Source organism: Oncorhynchus gorbuscha, linkage group LG16 (assembly GCF_021184085.1).
Source record: "Oncorhynchus gorbuscha isolate QuinsamMale2020 ecotype Even-year linkage group LG16, OgorEven_v1.0, whole genome shotgun sequence".
Lineage (NCBI taxonomy): Eukaryota > Metazoa > Chordata > Actinopteri > Salmoniformes > Salmonidae > Oncorhynchus > Oncorhynchus gorbuscha.
In genome coordinates, this window is record NC_060188.1 from 81,474,562 (window position 1) to 81,491,831 (window position 17,270).

Genomic DNA, 17,270 nt, shown 5'->3' on the forward strand with positions numbered 1-17,270 from the left:
ACAGACAGACAGACAGAGACAGAAAGGAAGAGACAGAGACAGACAGACAGAGACAGAAAGAAGAAGAGACAGAGACAGACAGACAGACAGAGACAGAAAGGAAGAGACAGAGACAGAAAGGAAGAGAAAGAGACAGAGACAGAAAGGAAGAGAAAGAGACAGAGACAGAAAGGAAAGAAAGAAAGAGACAGAGACAGAAAGGAAGAGAAGAGACAGACAGAGACAGAAAGGAAGAGAAACAGACAGAGACAGAAAGGAAGAGAAAGAGACAGACAGAAGAGACAGAACAGAAAGACAGAGACAGAGACAGAAAGACAGAGACAGAGACAGAAAGACAGAAGAGACAGACAGACAGACAGACAGAGACAGAAAGAAGAGACAGACAGACAGACAGACAGAGACAGAGACAGAGACAGAAAGGAAGAGACAGAGACAGAAAGGAAGAGACAGAGACAGACAGACAGACAGAGACAGAAAGGAAGAGACAGAGACAGAAGACAGACAGAGACAGAAAGGAAGAGACAGAGACAGAAAGGAAGAGAGAAGAGACAGAGACAGAAAGGAAGAGAAAGAGACAGAGACAGAAAGGAAGAGAAAGAGACAGAGACAGAAAGGAAGATAAAGAGACAGAGACAGAAAGGAAGAGACAGAGACAGAAAGGAAGAGAAAGAGACAGAAAGAGAAGAGACAGAAAGGAAGAGAAAGAGACAGAGACAGAAAGGAAGAGAAAGAGACAGAGACAGAAAGAAGAGAAAGAGACAGAAAGGAAGAGACAGAGACAGAACAGAAGAGAAAGAGACAGAGACAGAAAGGAAGAGAAAGAGACAGAGACAGAAAGGAAGAGAAAGAGACAGAGACAGAAAGGAAGAGAAAGAGACCGAGACAGAGACAGAAAGGAAGAGAAAGAGACAGAAAGGAAGAGAAAGAGACAGAAAGGAAGAGAAAGAGACAGAAAGGAAGAGAAAGAGACAGAGACAGAGACAGAAAGGAAGAGAAAGAGACAGAAAGGAAGAGAAAGAGACAGAGACAGAAAGGAAGAGAAAGAGACAGAGACAGAAAGGAAGAGAAAGAGACAGAAACAGAGACAGAAAGGAAGAGAAAGAGACAGAGACAGAAAGGAAGAGAAAGAGACAGAGACAGAAAGGAAGAGACAGAGACAGAAAGGAAGAGAAAGAGACAGAGACAGAAAGGAAGAGACAGAGACAGAAAGGAAGAGAAAGAGACAGAGACAGAAAGGAAGAGAAAGAGACAGAGACAGAAAGGAAGAGAAAGAGACAGAAAGAGAAGAGACAGAAAGACAGAGACAGAAGAGACAGAAAGGAAGAGAAAGAGACAGAGACAGAAAGGAAGAGAAAGAGACAGAGACAGAAAGGAAGAGAAAGAGACAGAAAGGAAGAGAAAGAGACAGAAAGGAAGAGAAAGAGACAGAAAGGAAGAGAAAGAGACAGAGACAGAAAGGAAGAGAAAAGAAGAGACAGAGACAGAAAGGAAGAGAAAGAGACAGAGACACAGAAAGAGACAGAGACAAAGAGACAGAGACAGAGACAGAGACAGAGACAGAAAGACAGAAGAGACAGAGACAGAAAGGAAGAGACAGAGACAGAAAGGAAGAGAAAGAGACAGAGACAGAAAGGAAGAGACAGAGACAGAGAAAAAGAAGAGACAGAGAAAGAGACAGAAAGGAAGAGACAGAGACAGAAAGGAAGAGAAAGAGACAGAGACAGAAAGGAAGAGAAAGAGACAGAAAGGAAGAGAAAGAGACAGAAAGGAAGAGAAAGAGACAGAGACAGAAAGGAAGAGAAAGAGACAGAGACAGAAAGGAAGAGAAAGAGACAGAAAGGAAGAGACAGAGACAGAAAGGAAGAGAAAGAGACAGAGACAGAAAGGAAGAGAAAGAGACAGAAAGGAAGAGACAGAGACAGAAAGGAAGAGAAAGAGACAGAGACAGAAAGGAAGAGAAAGAGACAGAAAGGAAGAGAAAGAGACAGAAAGGAAGAGAAAGAGACAGAGACAGAAAGGAAGAGAAAGAGACAGAGACAGAAAGGAAGAGACAGAGACAGAAAGGAAGAGAAAGAGACAGAGACAGAAAGGAAGAGAACAGAGACAGAGACAGAAAGGAAGAGACAGAGACAGAAAGGAAGAGAAAGAGACAGAGACAGAAAGGAAGAGAAAGAGACAGAAAGGAAGAGAAAGAGACAGAGACAGAAAGGAAAGAACAGAGACAGAGAAGAAAGGAAGAGACAGAGACAGAAAGGAAGAGAAAGAGACAGAGACAGAAAGGAAGAAAGAGAAGAGACAGAAAGGAAGAGACAGAGACAGAAAGGAAGAGACAGAGACAGAAGGAAGGAAGAGACAGAGACAGAAAGAAGAGAAAGAGACAGAGACAGAAAGGAAGAGAAAGAGACAGAGACAGAAAGGAAGAGAAGAGACAGAGACAGAAAGGAAAGAAAGAGACAGAGACAGAAAGGAAGAGAAAGAGACAGAGAGACAGGAAGAGAAGAGAGACAGAGACAGAGACAGAGACAGAAAGGAAGAGAAAGAGACAGAAAGGAAGAGAAAGAGACAGAGACAGAAAGGAAGAGACAGAGACAGAAAGGAAGAGAAAGAGACAGAGACAGAAAGGAAGAGAAAGAGACAGAGACAGAAAGGAAGAGAAAGAGACAGAGACAGAGACAGAAAGGAAGAGAAAGAGACAGAAAGAAGAGAAAGAGACAGAGACAGAGAAGAGAAGAGACAGAGACAGAGACAGAGACAGAAAGGAAGAGACAGAGACAGAAAGGAAGAGACAGAGACAGAAAGGAAGAGAAAGAGACAGAGACAGAAAGAAGAGAAAGAGACAGAAAGGAAGAAGAGACAGAGACAGAGACAGAAAGGAAGAGAAAGAGACAGAAAGAAGAGAAAGAGACAGAGACAGAAAGGAAGAGACAGAGACAGAGAGACAGAGACAGAAAGGAAAGAAAGAGACAGAGACAGAAAGGAAGAGAAAGAGACAGAGACAGAAAGGAAGAGAAAGGAAGAGACAGAGACAGAAAGGAAGAGAAAGAGACAGAGACAGAAAGGAAGAGAAAGAGACAGAGACAGAAAGGAAGAGAAAGAGACAGAAAGGAAGAGAAAGAGACAGAGACAGAGACAGAAAGGAAGAGAAAGAGACAGAAAGGAAGAGAAAGAGACAGAGACAGAAAGGAAGAGACAGAGACAGAGACAGAGACAGAGACAGAGGAAGAGACAGAGACAGAAAGGAAGAGACAGAGACAGAAAGGAAGAGAAAGAGACAGAGACAGAAAGGAAGAGAACAGAGACAGAGAGAAGAAAGAGAAAGAGACAGAGACAGAAAGGAAGAGACAGAGACAGAAAGAAAGGAAAGAGACAGAGACAGAAAGGAAGAGAAGAGACAGAGACAGAAAGAAGAGACAGAGACAGAGACAGAAAGGAAGAGACAGAGACAGAAAGGAAGAGACAGAGACAGAAAAAGGAAGAGACAGAGACAGAAAGGAAGAGAAAGAGACAGAGAAGAGAGACAGAAAGGAAGAGAAAGAGACAGAAAGGAAGAAAGACAGAGACAGAAAGGAAAGAGACAGAGACAGAGAGAGAAGAGACAGAGACAGAAAGGAAGAGACAGAGACAGAGAAAGAGAAGAGACAGAGACAGAGACAGAGACAGAAAGGAAGAGACAGAGACAGAGACAGAAAGGAAGAGACAGAGACAGAGACAGAAAGGAAGAGACAGAGACAGAAAGGAAGAGAAAGAGACAGAAAGGAAGAGAAAGAGACAGAAAGGAAGAGAAAGAGACAGAAAGGAAGAGAAAGAGACAGAAAGGAAGAGAAAGAGACAGAGACAGAAAGGAAGAGAAAGAGACAGAGACAGAGACAGAAAGGAAGAGAAAGAGACAGAGACAGAAAGGAAGAGACAGAGACAGAAAGGAAGAGAAAGAGACAGAGACAGAAAGGAAGAGAAAGAGACAGAAAGGAAGAAAGAAAGAGACAGAAAGGAAGAGAAAGAGACAGAGACAGAAAGGAAGAGAAAGAGACAGAGACAGAAAGGAAGAGAAAGAGACAGAGACAGAAAGGAAGAGACAGAGACAGAAAGGAAGAGAAAGAGACAGAGACAGAAAGGAAGAGAAAGAGACAGAAAGGAAGAGAAAGAGACAGAGACAGAAAGGAAGAGAAAGAGACAGAGACAGAAAGGAAGAGAAAGAGACAGAGACAGAAAGGAAGAGAAAGAGACAGAGACAGAAAGGAAGAGAACGAGACAGAGACAGAAAAGAAGAGAAAGAGACAGAGACAGAAAGGAAGAGAAAGAGACAGAAAGGAAGAGAAAGAGACAGAGACAGAGACAGAAAGGAAGAGAAAGAGACAGAAAGGAAGAGAAAGAGACAGAGACAGAGACAGAAAGGAAGAGACAGAGACAGAGACAGAGACAGAGACAGAGACAGAAAGGAAGAGACAGAGACAGAAAGGAAGAGACAGAGACAGAAAGGAAGAGAAAGAGACAGAGACAGAAAGGAAGAGAAAGAGACAGAGACAGAGACAGAAAGGAAGAGAAAGAGACAGAAAGGAAGAGAAAGAGACAGAGACAGAGACAGAAAGGAAGAGAAAGAGACAGAGACAGAGAGGAAGAGAAAGAGACAGAAAGGAAGAGAAAGAGACAGAGACAGAGACAGAAAGGAAGAGACAGAGACAGAGACAGAAAGGAAGAGACAGAGACAGAGACAGAGACAGAGACAGACAGGAAGAGACAGAGACAGAGACAGAGACAGAGACAGAAAGGAAGAGACAGAGACAGAAAGGAAGAGAAAGAGACAGAAAGGAAGAGACAGAGACAGAAAGGAAGAGAAAGAGACAGAGACAAAAAGGAAGAGAAAGAGACAGAAAGGAAGAGAAAGAGACAGAGACAGAGACAGAAAGGAAGAGAAAGAGACAGAAAGGAAGAGAAAGAGACAGAGACAGAAAGGAAGAGAAAGAGACAGAAAGGAAGAGAAAGAGTGTCTGTCTGTCTGCGTATCTTGAGTGTGGTAATTGTTCTTGTAACTTAGTGGTGGTTACATCAAGGTTCAATGACTGTACATTTTTCCAAATAAGAGCGTCTGCTTAAAGTACACTGGTAGAAAAAAGGGTTTGAAAAGGGTTCTTCGGCTATCCCCATAGGATCACCCCTTCTGTTTCCAGGTAGAACTCTATATGGTTTCCATGTAGAACCCTCTGTTTAAAGGGTTATACATGGAACTCCAAAATGTTCTTCAAAGAGACACGGCTTTCAGCCAATCCTCCTATGGAGACACGGCTTTCAGCCAATCCTCCTATGGGGACACGGCTTTCAGCCAATCCTCCTATGGGGACACGGCTTTCAGCCAATCCTCCTATGGAGACACGGCTTTCAGCCAATCCTCCTATGGGGACACGGCTTTCAGCCAATCCTCCTATGGGGACACGGCTTTCAGCCAATCCTCCTATGGGGACACGGCTTTCAGCCAATCCTCCTATGGGGACAAGGCTTTCAGCCAATCCTCCTATGGGGACACGGCTTTCAGCCAATCCTCCTATGGGGACACGGCTTTCAGCCAATCCTCCTATGGAGACACGGCTTTCAGCCAATCCTCCTATGGGGACACGACTTTCAGCCAATTCTCCTATGGGGACACGGCTTTCAGCCAATCCTCCTATGGGGACACGGCTTTCAGCCAATCCTCCTATGGGGACACGGCTTTCAGCCAATCCTCCTATGGGGACAAGGGTTTCAGCCAATCCTCCTATGGGGACACGGCTTTCAGCCAATCCTCCTATGGGGACACGGCTTTCATCCTCCCTATGGGGACACGGCTTTCAGCCAATCCTCCTATGGGGACACGGCTTTCAGCCAATCCTCCTATGGGGACAAGGCTTTCAGCCAATCCTCCTATGGGGACACGGCTTTCAGCCAATCCTCCTATGGGGACACGGCTTTCAGCCAATCCTCCTATGGGGACACGGCTTTCAGCCAATCCTCATATGGGGACACGGCTTTCAGCCAATCCTCCTATGGGGACACGGCTTTCAGCCAATCCTCCTATTGGGATACGGCTTTCAGCCAATCCTCCTATGGGGACACGGCTTTCAGCCAATCCTCCTATGGGGACACGGCTTTCAGCCAATCCTCCTATGGGGACACGGCTTTCAGCCAATCCTCCTATGGGGACACGGCTTTCAGCCAATCCTCCTATGGGGACACGGCTTTCAGCCAATCCTCCTATGGGGACAAGGCTTTCAGCCAATCCTCCTATGGGGACACGGCTTTCAGTCAATCCTCCTATGGGGACACGGCTTTCAGCCAATCCTCCTATGGGGACACGGATTTCAGCCAATCCTCCTATGGGGACACGGCTTTCAGCCAATCCTCCTATGGGGACACGGCTTTCAGCCAATCCTCCTATGGGGATACGGCTTTCAGCCAATCCTCCTATGGGGACACGGCTTTCAGCCAATCCTCCTATGGGGACACGGCTTTCAGCCAATCCTCCTATGGGGACACGGCTTTCAGCCAATCCTCCTATGGGGACACGGCTTTCAGCCAATCCTCCTATGGGGACACGGCTTTCAGCCAATCCTCCTATGGGGACACGGCTTTCAGCCAATCCTCCTATTGGGATACGCCTTTCAGCCAATCCTCCTATGGGGACACGGCTTTCAGCCAATCCTCCTATGGGGACACGGCTTTCAGCCAATCCTCCTATGGGGACACGGCTTTCAGCCAATCCTCCTATGGGGACACGGCTTTCAGCCAATCCTCCTATGGGGACACGGCTTTCAGCCAATCCTCCTATGGGGACACGGCTTTCAGCCAATCCTCCTATGGGGACACGGCTTTCAGCCAATCCTCCTATGGGGACACGGCTTTCAGCCAATCCTCCTATGGGGACACGGCTTTCAGCCAATCCTCCTATGGGGACACGGCTTTCAGCCAATCCTCCTATTGGGACACGGCTTTCAGCCAATCCTCCTATTGGGATACGGCTTTCAGCCAATCCTCCTATTGGGATACGGCTTTCAGCCAATCCTCCTATTGGGATACGGCTTTCAGCCAATCCTCCTATGGGGACACGGCTTTCAGCCAATCCTCCTATGGGGACAGCAGCCAATCCTCCTATTGGGATACGGCTTTCAGCCAATCCTCCTATGGGGACACGGCTTTCAGCCAATCCTCCTATGGGGACACGGCTTTCAGCCAATCCTCCTATTGGGACACGGCTTTCAGTCAATCCTCCTATGGGGACACGGCTTTCAGCCAATCCTCCTATGGGGACACGGCTTTCAGTCAATCCTCCTATGGGGACACGGCTTTCAGCCAATCCTCCTATGGGGACACAGCTTTCAGCCAATCCTCCTATTGGGACACGGCTTTCAGTCAATCCTCCTATGGGGACACGGCTTTCAGCCAATCCTCCTATTGGGACACGGCTTTCAGTCAATCCTCCTATGGGGACACGGCTTTCAGCCAATCCTCCTATTGGGACACGGCTTTCAGCCAATCCTCCTATTGGGACACGGCTTTCAGCCAATCCTCCTATTGGGACACGGCTTTCAGCCAATCCTCCTATTGGGACACGGCTTTCAGCCAATCCTCCTATTGGGACACGGCTTTCAGCCAATCCTCCTATTGGGACACGGCTTTCAGCCAATCCTCCTATTGGGACACGGCTTTCAGCCAATCCTCCTATTGGGACACGGCTTTCAGCCAATCCTCCTATTGGGACACGGCTTTCAGCCAATCCTCCTATTGGGACACGGCTTTCAGCCAATCCTCCTATTGGGACGGCCGAAGATCCCTTTTAGGTTGTAGCATATTTTTTCCCTTCTGGTTCCCACACTTTGTGCTGTGAGTCACCCCAGTCAACAAGACAAAGATCAACCAGACCCACGCTGCTTCCAGACAGGATCCAGCCAGTGTGACCCTAAATAAGACTGTGGCCCAGAGCCCACCAGTGGGTACTGACTAACCCATAGGAGAAGCACTCTACCATGGACATGACCTTATTACATTATAACCAACAAGCTAATAAAATAGATGACTGTAACATAATGTAATGGAAGTGTCCATGAGGCTTTCCTGACCAGGAAACCTGACCCTCTGACTCAGTTTGTAGTCACAGTGTTTGTGTTGATTAGATTCACTGGACATCTGCATCAATGGAGAGGGCAAGGTGAGAGAGAGAGAGAGAGAGAGAGAGAGATAGGAGTCATCTGCAAATCGCTGTTTATTACTGAAATCTGGGACCCAATGTTGTCTTTGTTCTGTGTGTGTACACTATACAGAACAATGAGTTAGGGTTTTTGTGTATGTGTGTTTTTGTGTGTGTGTATGCCTGTGTGTGTGTGTGTGTGTTGGAGGTTTCTTCCTGCAGAGTACTGGGACACATTTATTCCTAGTCACAGTCCAAGGTGTATTTTTTATTTCAGCAGCAGTTGGTCTTATGGAGTATCTGACACGGTGTGTTAAATCTCTGGAACAACGTCTGCTTGGAGGCTGCTCAGAAATGCTCAATATAATGTGTATAGGCCTGCACACGTGTTGGGAGAAAGACAGAGGGGGAGAGAGAACAATTAGAAAATGAAAGAAAGAAGAACGTGATAGGGATAGAGCAGACAAATGGAGAGATTGAGAAGGAGAGAGAGAACAGACAGAGCAGAGAAATGGAGAGATTGAGAAGGAGAGAGAACAGACAGAGCAGAGAAATGGAGAGATTGAGAAGGAGAGAACAGACAGAGCAGAGAAATTGAGAGATTGAGAAGGAGAGAAAGAACAGACAGAGCAGAGAAATGGAGAGATTGAGAAGGAGAGAGAGAGAACAGACAGAGCAGAGAAATTGAGAGATTGAGAAGGAGAGAGAGAACAGACAGAGCAGAGAAATGGAGAGTTTGAGAAGGAGAGAAAGAACAGACAGAGCAGAGAAATGGAGAGATTGAGAAGGAGAGAGAACAGACAGAGCAGAGAAATGGAGAGATTGAGAAGGAGAGAACAGACAGAGCAGAGAAATTGAGAGATTGAGAAGGAGAGAAAGAACAGACAGAGCAGAGAAATGGAGAGATTGAGAAGGAGAGAAAGAACAGACAGAGGAGAGAAAGAACAGACAGAGCAGAGAAATGAATAGATTGAGAAGGAGAGAAAGGAGAGAAAGAGAACAGAAAGAGCAGAGAATGTTACACATCCGCCACGCTGATCCGCAACACGGGGCCCCTCCAGGACCTCTATACCAGGCTGTGTCAGAGGAAGGCCCTAAAAGTTGTCAAAAGCTCCAGACAACCTAGTCATAGACTGTTCTCAATGCTACCGCAGGGCAAGCGGTATCGGAGCGCCAAGTCTAGGTCCAAGAGGCTTCTTAACAGCTTCTACCCCCAAGCCATAAGACTGCTGAACAGCAAATCAAATGGCTACTCAGACTATTTGCATTGTCACCCCCCCTTTGTTTTTACCCCCCCCCCTCTGTTATGCTGCTGCTACTCTCTGTTTATTATCTATGCATAGTCACTTTAACTCTCCCTACAGTACATACAGTATATATTACCTGAATTACCTCGACTAACTGGTGCCCCCTGATAGACTCGCTCCTGTTATTTTACTGCTGCTCTTTAATGATTTTAAATGTTTAAAAAAAATCGTATCTATTTTTTACTTAACACTTATTTTTCTTAAAACGACATTATTGATTAAGGGCTTGTAAGTAAGTATTTCGCTGTTGTAAACGGCGCATGTGACAAATAAAACTCTAGTTTAGTCCAGTTGATTGGTAATCAACTAGCTGGGCTGCTCCCCGGACCCTGTATGTAGGGACTTGTACAATACTTGAACATGACTATTGAACTTGACATTTGTGTCGGTCTTTATTCTTTCATCTGAAATATCATACAGAAACATGGTATCAGCTCGAAAACCTCGACGTTTGTTATTTTTGTAGCTAAGTACATTATAGGCACAGTTAGGTTCCATATGTGAACGCACGCCATAGTCTACTGCTAATGTTAGTCACACCACTGATCAAATTGTTGTTAGCTGGCTGTCTGGCTAGCATCGCCACCTACCTCGATGGCTGAAGGCAAAGAGATCTCCTTTTTCATCGCTATGGCAGCAAACATTCCGCTACCAAAACCCGTGGTTCTCACAGGGGACTGGAATACTACTTGGGACAACTTCAGGGATGAATTCGAGGACTATGCGCTAGTGACTGGTCTACATGAAAAACCCAACGAAGTCCAAGCGGCAAGTCTGAGGAGCTTAGTGGGCAGCGAATGCAGGCACATCTGCCAGCACAATCTCAATCCGCTACTTGTGAATACGGGGGATTGAATAGTATTGGGAATTGCAAATGAGGACACACGCCGGTGTCTACTAAGAGAGAGAAGCTTAACATTAGTAAATGCTAGAGGTTGACCGATTAATCGTAATGGGCGATTAATTAGGGCCCGATTTCAGGTTTTCATAACAATCGGTAATCTGCATTTTTGGACACCGATCATGGCTGATTACATTGCAATCCACGAGTAGATTGCGTGGCAGGCTGAACACTTGTTACGCGAGTGCAGCAAGGAGCCAAGGTAAGGTGCTAGCTAGCATTAAACTTCTCTTATAAAAAACAATCAATCTTAACATAATCACTAGTTAACTACACATGGTATTGATGATATTACTAGTTTATCTAGCTTGTCCTGCCTTGCAAATAATCGATGTGGTGCCTGTTAATTTATCATCGAATTACAGCCTAAAAAAGCACTGTCGTTGCACCAATGTGTACCTAACCATAAACATCAATGTCTTTCTTAAAATCAACACAAATATATATTTTTAAACTGGCATATTTAGTTAATATTGCCTGCTAACATGAATTTATTTTAACTAGGGAAATTGTGTCACTTCTCTTGCGTTCTGTGCAACAGAGTCAGGGTATATGCAGCAGTTTGGGCCATCCGGCACGTTGCGAACTGTGTGAAGACCATTTCTTCCTAACAAAGACAGCCAACTTCGCCAAACGGGGGATGATTTAACAAAAGCACATTTGCGAAAAAAGCACAACCGTTGCACGAATGTATCTAACCATAAACATCAATGCCTTTCTTAAAATCAATACACAGAAGCATATATTTTTAAACCTGCATATTTAGTGAAAATAAATTAATGTTAGCAGGCAATATTAACTCGGGAAATTGTGTCACTTCTCTTGCGTTCATTGCACGCAGAGTCAGAGTATATGCAACAGTTTGGGCCGCCTGGCTCGTTGCGAACTAATTTGGCAGAATTGTACATAATTATGACATAACATTGAAAGTTTTAACAATGTAACAGCAATATTTAGACTTATGGATGCCACCCGTTAGATGAAATACGGAACGGTTCCGTATTTCACTGAAAGAATAAACATTTTGTTTTCGAAATTGTAGTTTCCGGATTTGACCATATTAATGACCAAAGGCTCGTATTTCTGGTTGTTATTATATTATAATTAAGTCTATGATTTGATATTAGATAGAGCTGTCTGACTGAGCGGTGGAAGGCAGCAGCAGGCTCGTAAGCATTCATTCAAACAGCACTTTCCTGTGTTTGCCAGCAGCTCTTCGCAATGCTTCAAGCGTGTTTATGACTTCAAGCCTATCAACTCCCGAGATTAGGCTGGTAATAATAAAGTGCCAATTAGAACATCCAATAGTCAAAGATATATGAAATACAAATGGTATAGAGAGAAATAGTCCTATAATAACTACAACCTAAAACTTCTTAACTGGGAATATTGAAGACTCATGTTAAAAGGAACCACTAGCTTTCATATGTTCTCATGTTCTGAGCAAGGAACTTAAATGTTAGATTTTTTACATGGCACATATTGCACTTTTACTTTCTTCTCCAACATTTTTTTGCATTATTTAAACCAAATTGAACATGTTTCATTATTTATTTGAGAGTAAATTGATTTTATTGATGTATTATATTAAGTTAAAATATGTGTTCATTGTTCATTCAGTATTGTTGTAATTGTCATTATTACAAATATATATATAAAATATCAGCCTTTTTTGGTTCTCCAATAATCGGTATCTGTATCGGCGTTGACAAATCACAATCGGTGAACCTCTAGTAAATTCCATTGAAATGTGCCGCCCTGCCGAAGTCATCACTGACATGAGAATGAGAGCAATATAAATGGAAACCCCACAGACTGACGCTGAGACTGTTCACGCTGTTGCCAGGCAAACATTCAGACAAACCCAATCAAGGCAGAGTAATTCACCACGAATGGCGAACACAGATAGCCCCATAGCATGCAAATACGGTGGAAATGCACACGCAAGACGCAAAGACCACTGCTCTGCCTATGGAAAGCCATGCAGAGCTTGTGGAACTAATAATCACTTTGCAAAAGTGTGTCTCAAAAGCAAAAGAAGGGTGAGTGAGGGCAAGAGTCACTGTGATGATGATGTCACTCAATGTTCAGAACAGTGAAAGTGACATTTACATGTATGAATCCATTGGGATTGTACACTCAAGAGGGAAGAAATTGTTTGTGACACTACAATAACACAACAAGCTGCAAAAAGTCAACTGGATTCCGGTGCTACGTGCAACGTAATCAATCTGGCACCTGACACACATCTCTTGCCCAGCGATACTAGACTAAAGTTGTACTCAGGAGAGCTAATGAGCTCTATGGGCATCTTTGAAACTGAATGTGTTATTCGGGGACACACATACAAGCTGGAGTTTGAGATCGTGAAAAGCAGTCAACATCCTCTCCTCTTAAGGCTATACATGTGAACACCTGGAACTGATGCAGTTCCCCGTACCAAATGACCTGCACATTGTGGAGCATGTCCAGCATGGATCCCTCTCCAAAGAACAACTACTCAGCAGATATGACGATGTATTCAACAGGCCTGTTGAATCAGTACCTGCAGGGGTACATTTTGAATTGGATGACAGTGTCACTCCAGTCTAGCGTGCTTCTCATAATGTGCCCATTGCAATGAAAGTGGCTGTGAAGGCCTAGCTGACAAGTATGAGGGCGATGGCCACATTACATCTGTGACTGAACCAACTGACTGGATCAGCAATATGGTCATAGTGAAAAAAACAGAGAAGCTGAGAGTCTGCATCGACCCAAAGCATCTGAACCAAGAACTGAAACGTTTCCACTACATCATGCCGACACTGAAGGATGTCCTCTACAAGCTTTCCAAGGCCAGGATTTTCACCTCTTTGGTGTCTCCGAGGCGCCTGAGGTAGACCAACACAAGCAGCACGAGTTACTGGCTGAGCTCAAGGACATTGAACCTATTGCTGATGATGTCCTGATTGTAGGTTGCGGTGACAAAGAAGCAGTATGCAACCACGATGTGAAGCTCCTGGCACTGATGGAGCATTGCCGATCAGTTAAGCTGCGCCTTGGCCTGAAGAAGCTGCAGCTCAAGGTGAAATACGTCCACTTCCATGGTCACATTCTCTCAGCCATAGGCCTGAAGCCAGACCCAGACAAAGTCAGAGCGATCCTCGACAAACCCGTCTGATGCAAAAGGAGTGCAGCGTCTCATCGGCATACCTATCAGCAGTCTGCTGGTGGACTAAGACACACCATGGCACAGCTATCCAAACACGAGGCCACAGTGCAAGAGATTCAATCTCTGGCTTCATCCATGCCTGTGTTGCGCTACTACAACGTTACGAAGCCTGTCACAATCCAGGGCGACTCCAGGCAATGTGGACTTGGGTGCTGCCTTAGGCAGGAAGGCCAGCCCGTTGCATTTGCCTCGAGAGTTCTCAGCCCCACCAAACAAAACTATGCACAAATTGAGAAAGAGTGCCTCAGCATGGTCTATTCCCCAGTGATTCCATCACGACGTATATGGTCACAGCTGAAACTGACCACAAACCACTCATTGCCATATTCAGTAAAACTCTACTCAACGAGCCCAAGATGCTTCAAAGCATGCTCCTGACTCTGCAAAATTACAGCCTGAAGGTCATCTACAAGCCAGGACCAGAGATGTATACACACTGAGCAGGGCAACAGCACAATGTACAGGCAGAGGCACTGCCTATCAGTGACATGCCATCTGTTTGCTACAGCAGGAACAACAAGATGTTCAACAGATCAATCAGGCAGACTACTTGAACATCACAGATCACCGCCTAGCCCAGATCAGACAACACACTGACAAGGCCGAACACCTGCAGTCACTGAAGTCCATGGTTCTCACAGGTTGGCCATACTGAAGGAGGAGACACCTTTCACAGCGAGAGAATAATGGACCTTTCGAGACGGGATCAGCGTGCAAAATGGCATCTTGTTCAGAGATCAGAAGATCATTATCTCCAAATCACTACGTCCAGAGATGTTTACCCGCATACACTCCAGTCACATTGTAGGTGCTATCACCAGGCATGCAAAACATTATACTGGACAAACATGTAAGCAGAAATGAAAGACTTTGTCAGCAGCTGTACCACGTGCAACGAGTACGCTCATGAACAGCAAAAGGAAACCATGATGTCAGATGGCCCACAAGGGCCTGGCAAATCATCAGCATGGACTTATTCAGCCGCAGACAAAAGGACTGTCTTCTCATCATTGATCACTACTCTGACTTTTGGGAAATTGAACTGCTCCCTGACTTGTCTGCAGAGACGGTCATAAAGCGCTGCAAGGCGCAGTTGACAAGGTAATCACAGACAATGGCCCAAAATTCACTGCACAGTTAGTGTTTTGCCTCAGAATGGGAGTTTGACCACGTGACCTCCTCTTCAAGGCACCCATAAGCAAATGGCAAGGCAGAGTCAGCTGTCAAGATTGCAAGAAACCTGTTACACAGGGCCTTGCATGATAGCAACGACCTCTGATATAAACCTGTTACGCAGGGCCTTGCGTGATAGCAACGACCCCTGATATAAACCTGTTATGCAGGGCCTTGCGTGATAGCAACGACCCCTGATATAAACCTGTTACGCAGGGCCTTGCGTGATAGCAACGACCCCTGATATAAACCTGTTACGCAGGGCCTTGCGTGACAGCAACGACCCCTGATATAAACCTGTTACGCAGGGCCTTGCGTGATAGCAACGACCACTGATATAAACCTGTGACGCAGGGCCTTGCGTGACAGCAACGACCCCGGATATAAACCTGTTACGCAGGGCCTTGCGTGATAGCAACGACCCCTGATATAAACCTGTTACACAGGGCCTTGCGTGATAGCAACGACCCCTGATATAAACCTGTTACGCAGGGCCTTGCGTGATAGCAACGACCCCTGATATAAACCTGTTACGCAGGGCCTTGCGTGACAGCAACGACCCCTGATATAAACCTGTTACGCAGGGCCTTGCGTGATAGCAACGACCCCTGATATAAACCTGTTACGCAGGGCCTTGCGTGATAGCAACGACCCCTGTTATAAACCTGTTACGCAGGGCCTTGTGTGATGGAAATGACCCCTTGAAAGGACAGCAGCCCAGCAACAACAACTTCTGTCCTGACGTCTGAAGACTACCATCCCTGTAGCCAACAAGCTACTTGAGCCCTGAGTCATGGTTGGTGTCACGGACAAACTACGTCACAGAAAGCAGCTCGCTAAGTGCTTCTACGACCGGACTGCTTGAGACCTACCAGAGCTGGAGGTGAAACGATAAGGATGAAACCGCTGTCGGGAGACCACTCAGGACTTTGGAGCCCGGGCACATGCCTGCAGAGAGTAGCACCACGTTCTTACCTGCTGGATGTTGGTGGCTCCCTCTAACGTTGTAGTCAGGTGGATCTGCGCGTAGCAGAGCAGACAAACCAGAACACACCATACACTCACCTAGATGAGCTGGATCACAGTCCAGGCCTAAAGGCAAGGGGTGCAGAATTGAGACATGAGCCAACTGAGGGTGAGGCTTCTACCTTACCAGGCTCACCAGCTCGTGACCCTTGACCTACCCCTGTCAGGGCCCATACTTACTCACAGGTGGTTCGGCTTACTCTGTAAGGAAGTGACTGTGTTAACCTGTCCTCTGTTACATAAAACAATAGTTTTACGAAAAGAGGAAGACGACAACTGAAGTAAAAAGAAAATGTAATTAATTTTTATTTGTTATGACTTGATTGTTAAAAACGTAATGTTATGCTGTTATGTTTGCACCTTCTATTGAAAAGGATGAAGTTACGGAGTCTAGTTGATGGGTAATCAACTAGCTGGGCTGCTCCCCGGACCCTGTATGTAGAGACTTGTACAATACTTGAACATGACTATTGAACTTGACATTTGTGTCTGTCTTTATTATTTAATCTGACATATCATACAGAAACAGAGACAGACAGAGAGTGAGAGAGAAAGAGACAAAGAGTGATTGTGAGGGATGTCTGTGAGAATGTATTTTTCTCTCCGTTTGTTAAGGTGACACCCATAATTCCCCCATCACATGTTTGAGTCTCAATTATCTTAAAACAGAGTGTGTAAAATGCTGAAATACTACTGTTGGAAATACTACTACTGTTGGTAGTACCCAGGTACTATCCAATCATGAGTCAGCATTTTAATTGACGTAAAACTGCTGCTCCATGCAGCCTCCACAGACATAAAGTCATTTCTTTAGCACTTGTCTTTATTACTCTGATATTATTATGGTATTATTAAACAGTATTATTATAGTATACTGTAAGTTGTACTTAATGTAATATAATATGTTACCATGTCTCCTCTCTCAGCACGTAGGCTGTGACAACATCCTGAGCTCAGATGCCAAGGAGGACCGCTGCCGGGTGTGTGGAGGGGACGGCAGCACCTGTGAGGCCACAGAGGGACTGTTCAATGACTCTCTGCCCAGAGGAGGTAAGCCCCAGGCTGGGGACAGAACCTGATAGGGCTCCTTACTTCAGGTGTGCAAATGTTTAAGTTCCATACAAAGAAAAGGGGAGTGTATTGTGTGAAGAAGAGAAGCGTAGAGAAGATAAGAAGAGTGTACAGAAGACAGGAGTAGAGAAGAAGAATGTATAGTGTACAGAAGACAGGAGTAGAGAAGAAGAGTGTATAGTGTACAGAAGACAGGAGTAGAGAAGAAGAATGTATAGTGTACAGAAGACAGGAGTAGAGAAGAAGAATGTATATTGTACAGAAGACAGGAGTAGAGAAGAAGAATGTATAGTGTACAGAAGACAGGAGTAGAGAAGAATAATGTATAGTGTACAGAAGACAGGAGTAGAGAAGAAGAATGTATAGTGTACAGAAGACAGGAGTAGAGAAGAAGAGTGTATAGTGTACAGAAGACAGGAGTAGAGAAGA

General features: G+C 45.2%; 1 protein-coding gene across 1 annotated transcript in view; it reads left to right on the forward strand.

The window, feature by feature from the left end:
* The window catches only part of LOC124000157 (A disintegrin and metalloproteinase with thrombospondin motifs 6-like), a 247,176-nt gene that overhangs the window by 151,452 nt on the left and 78,454 nt on the right, over positions 1 to 17,270 (forward strand). The window contains exon 17 of the mRNA XM_046306337.1: positions 16,697 to 16,820. Within this exon, the coding sequence (XP_046162293.1) occupies positions 16,697 to 16,820 (124 nt within the window). The remainder of the gene's footprint in view (positions 1 to 16,696; positions 16,821 to 17,270) is intronic.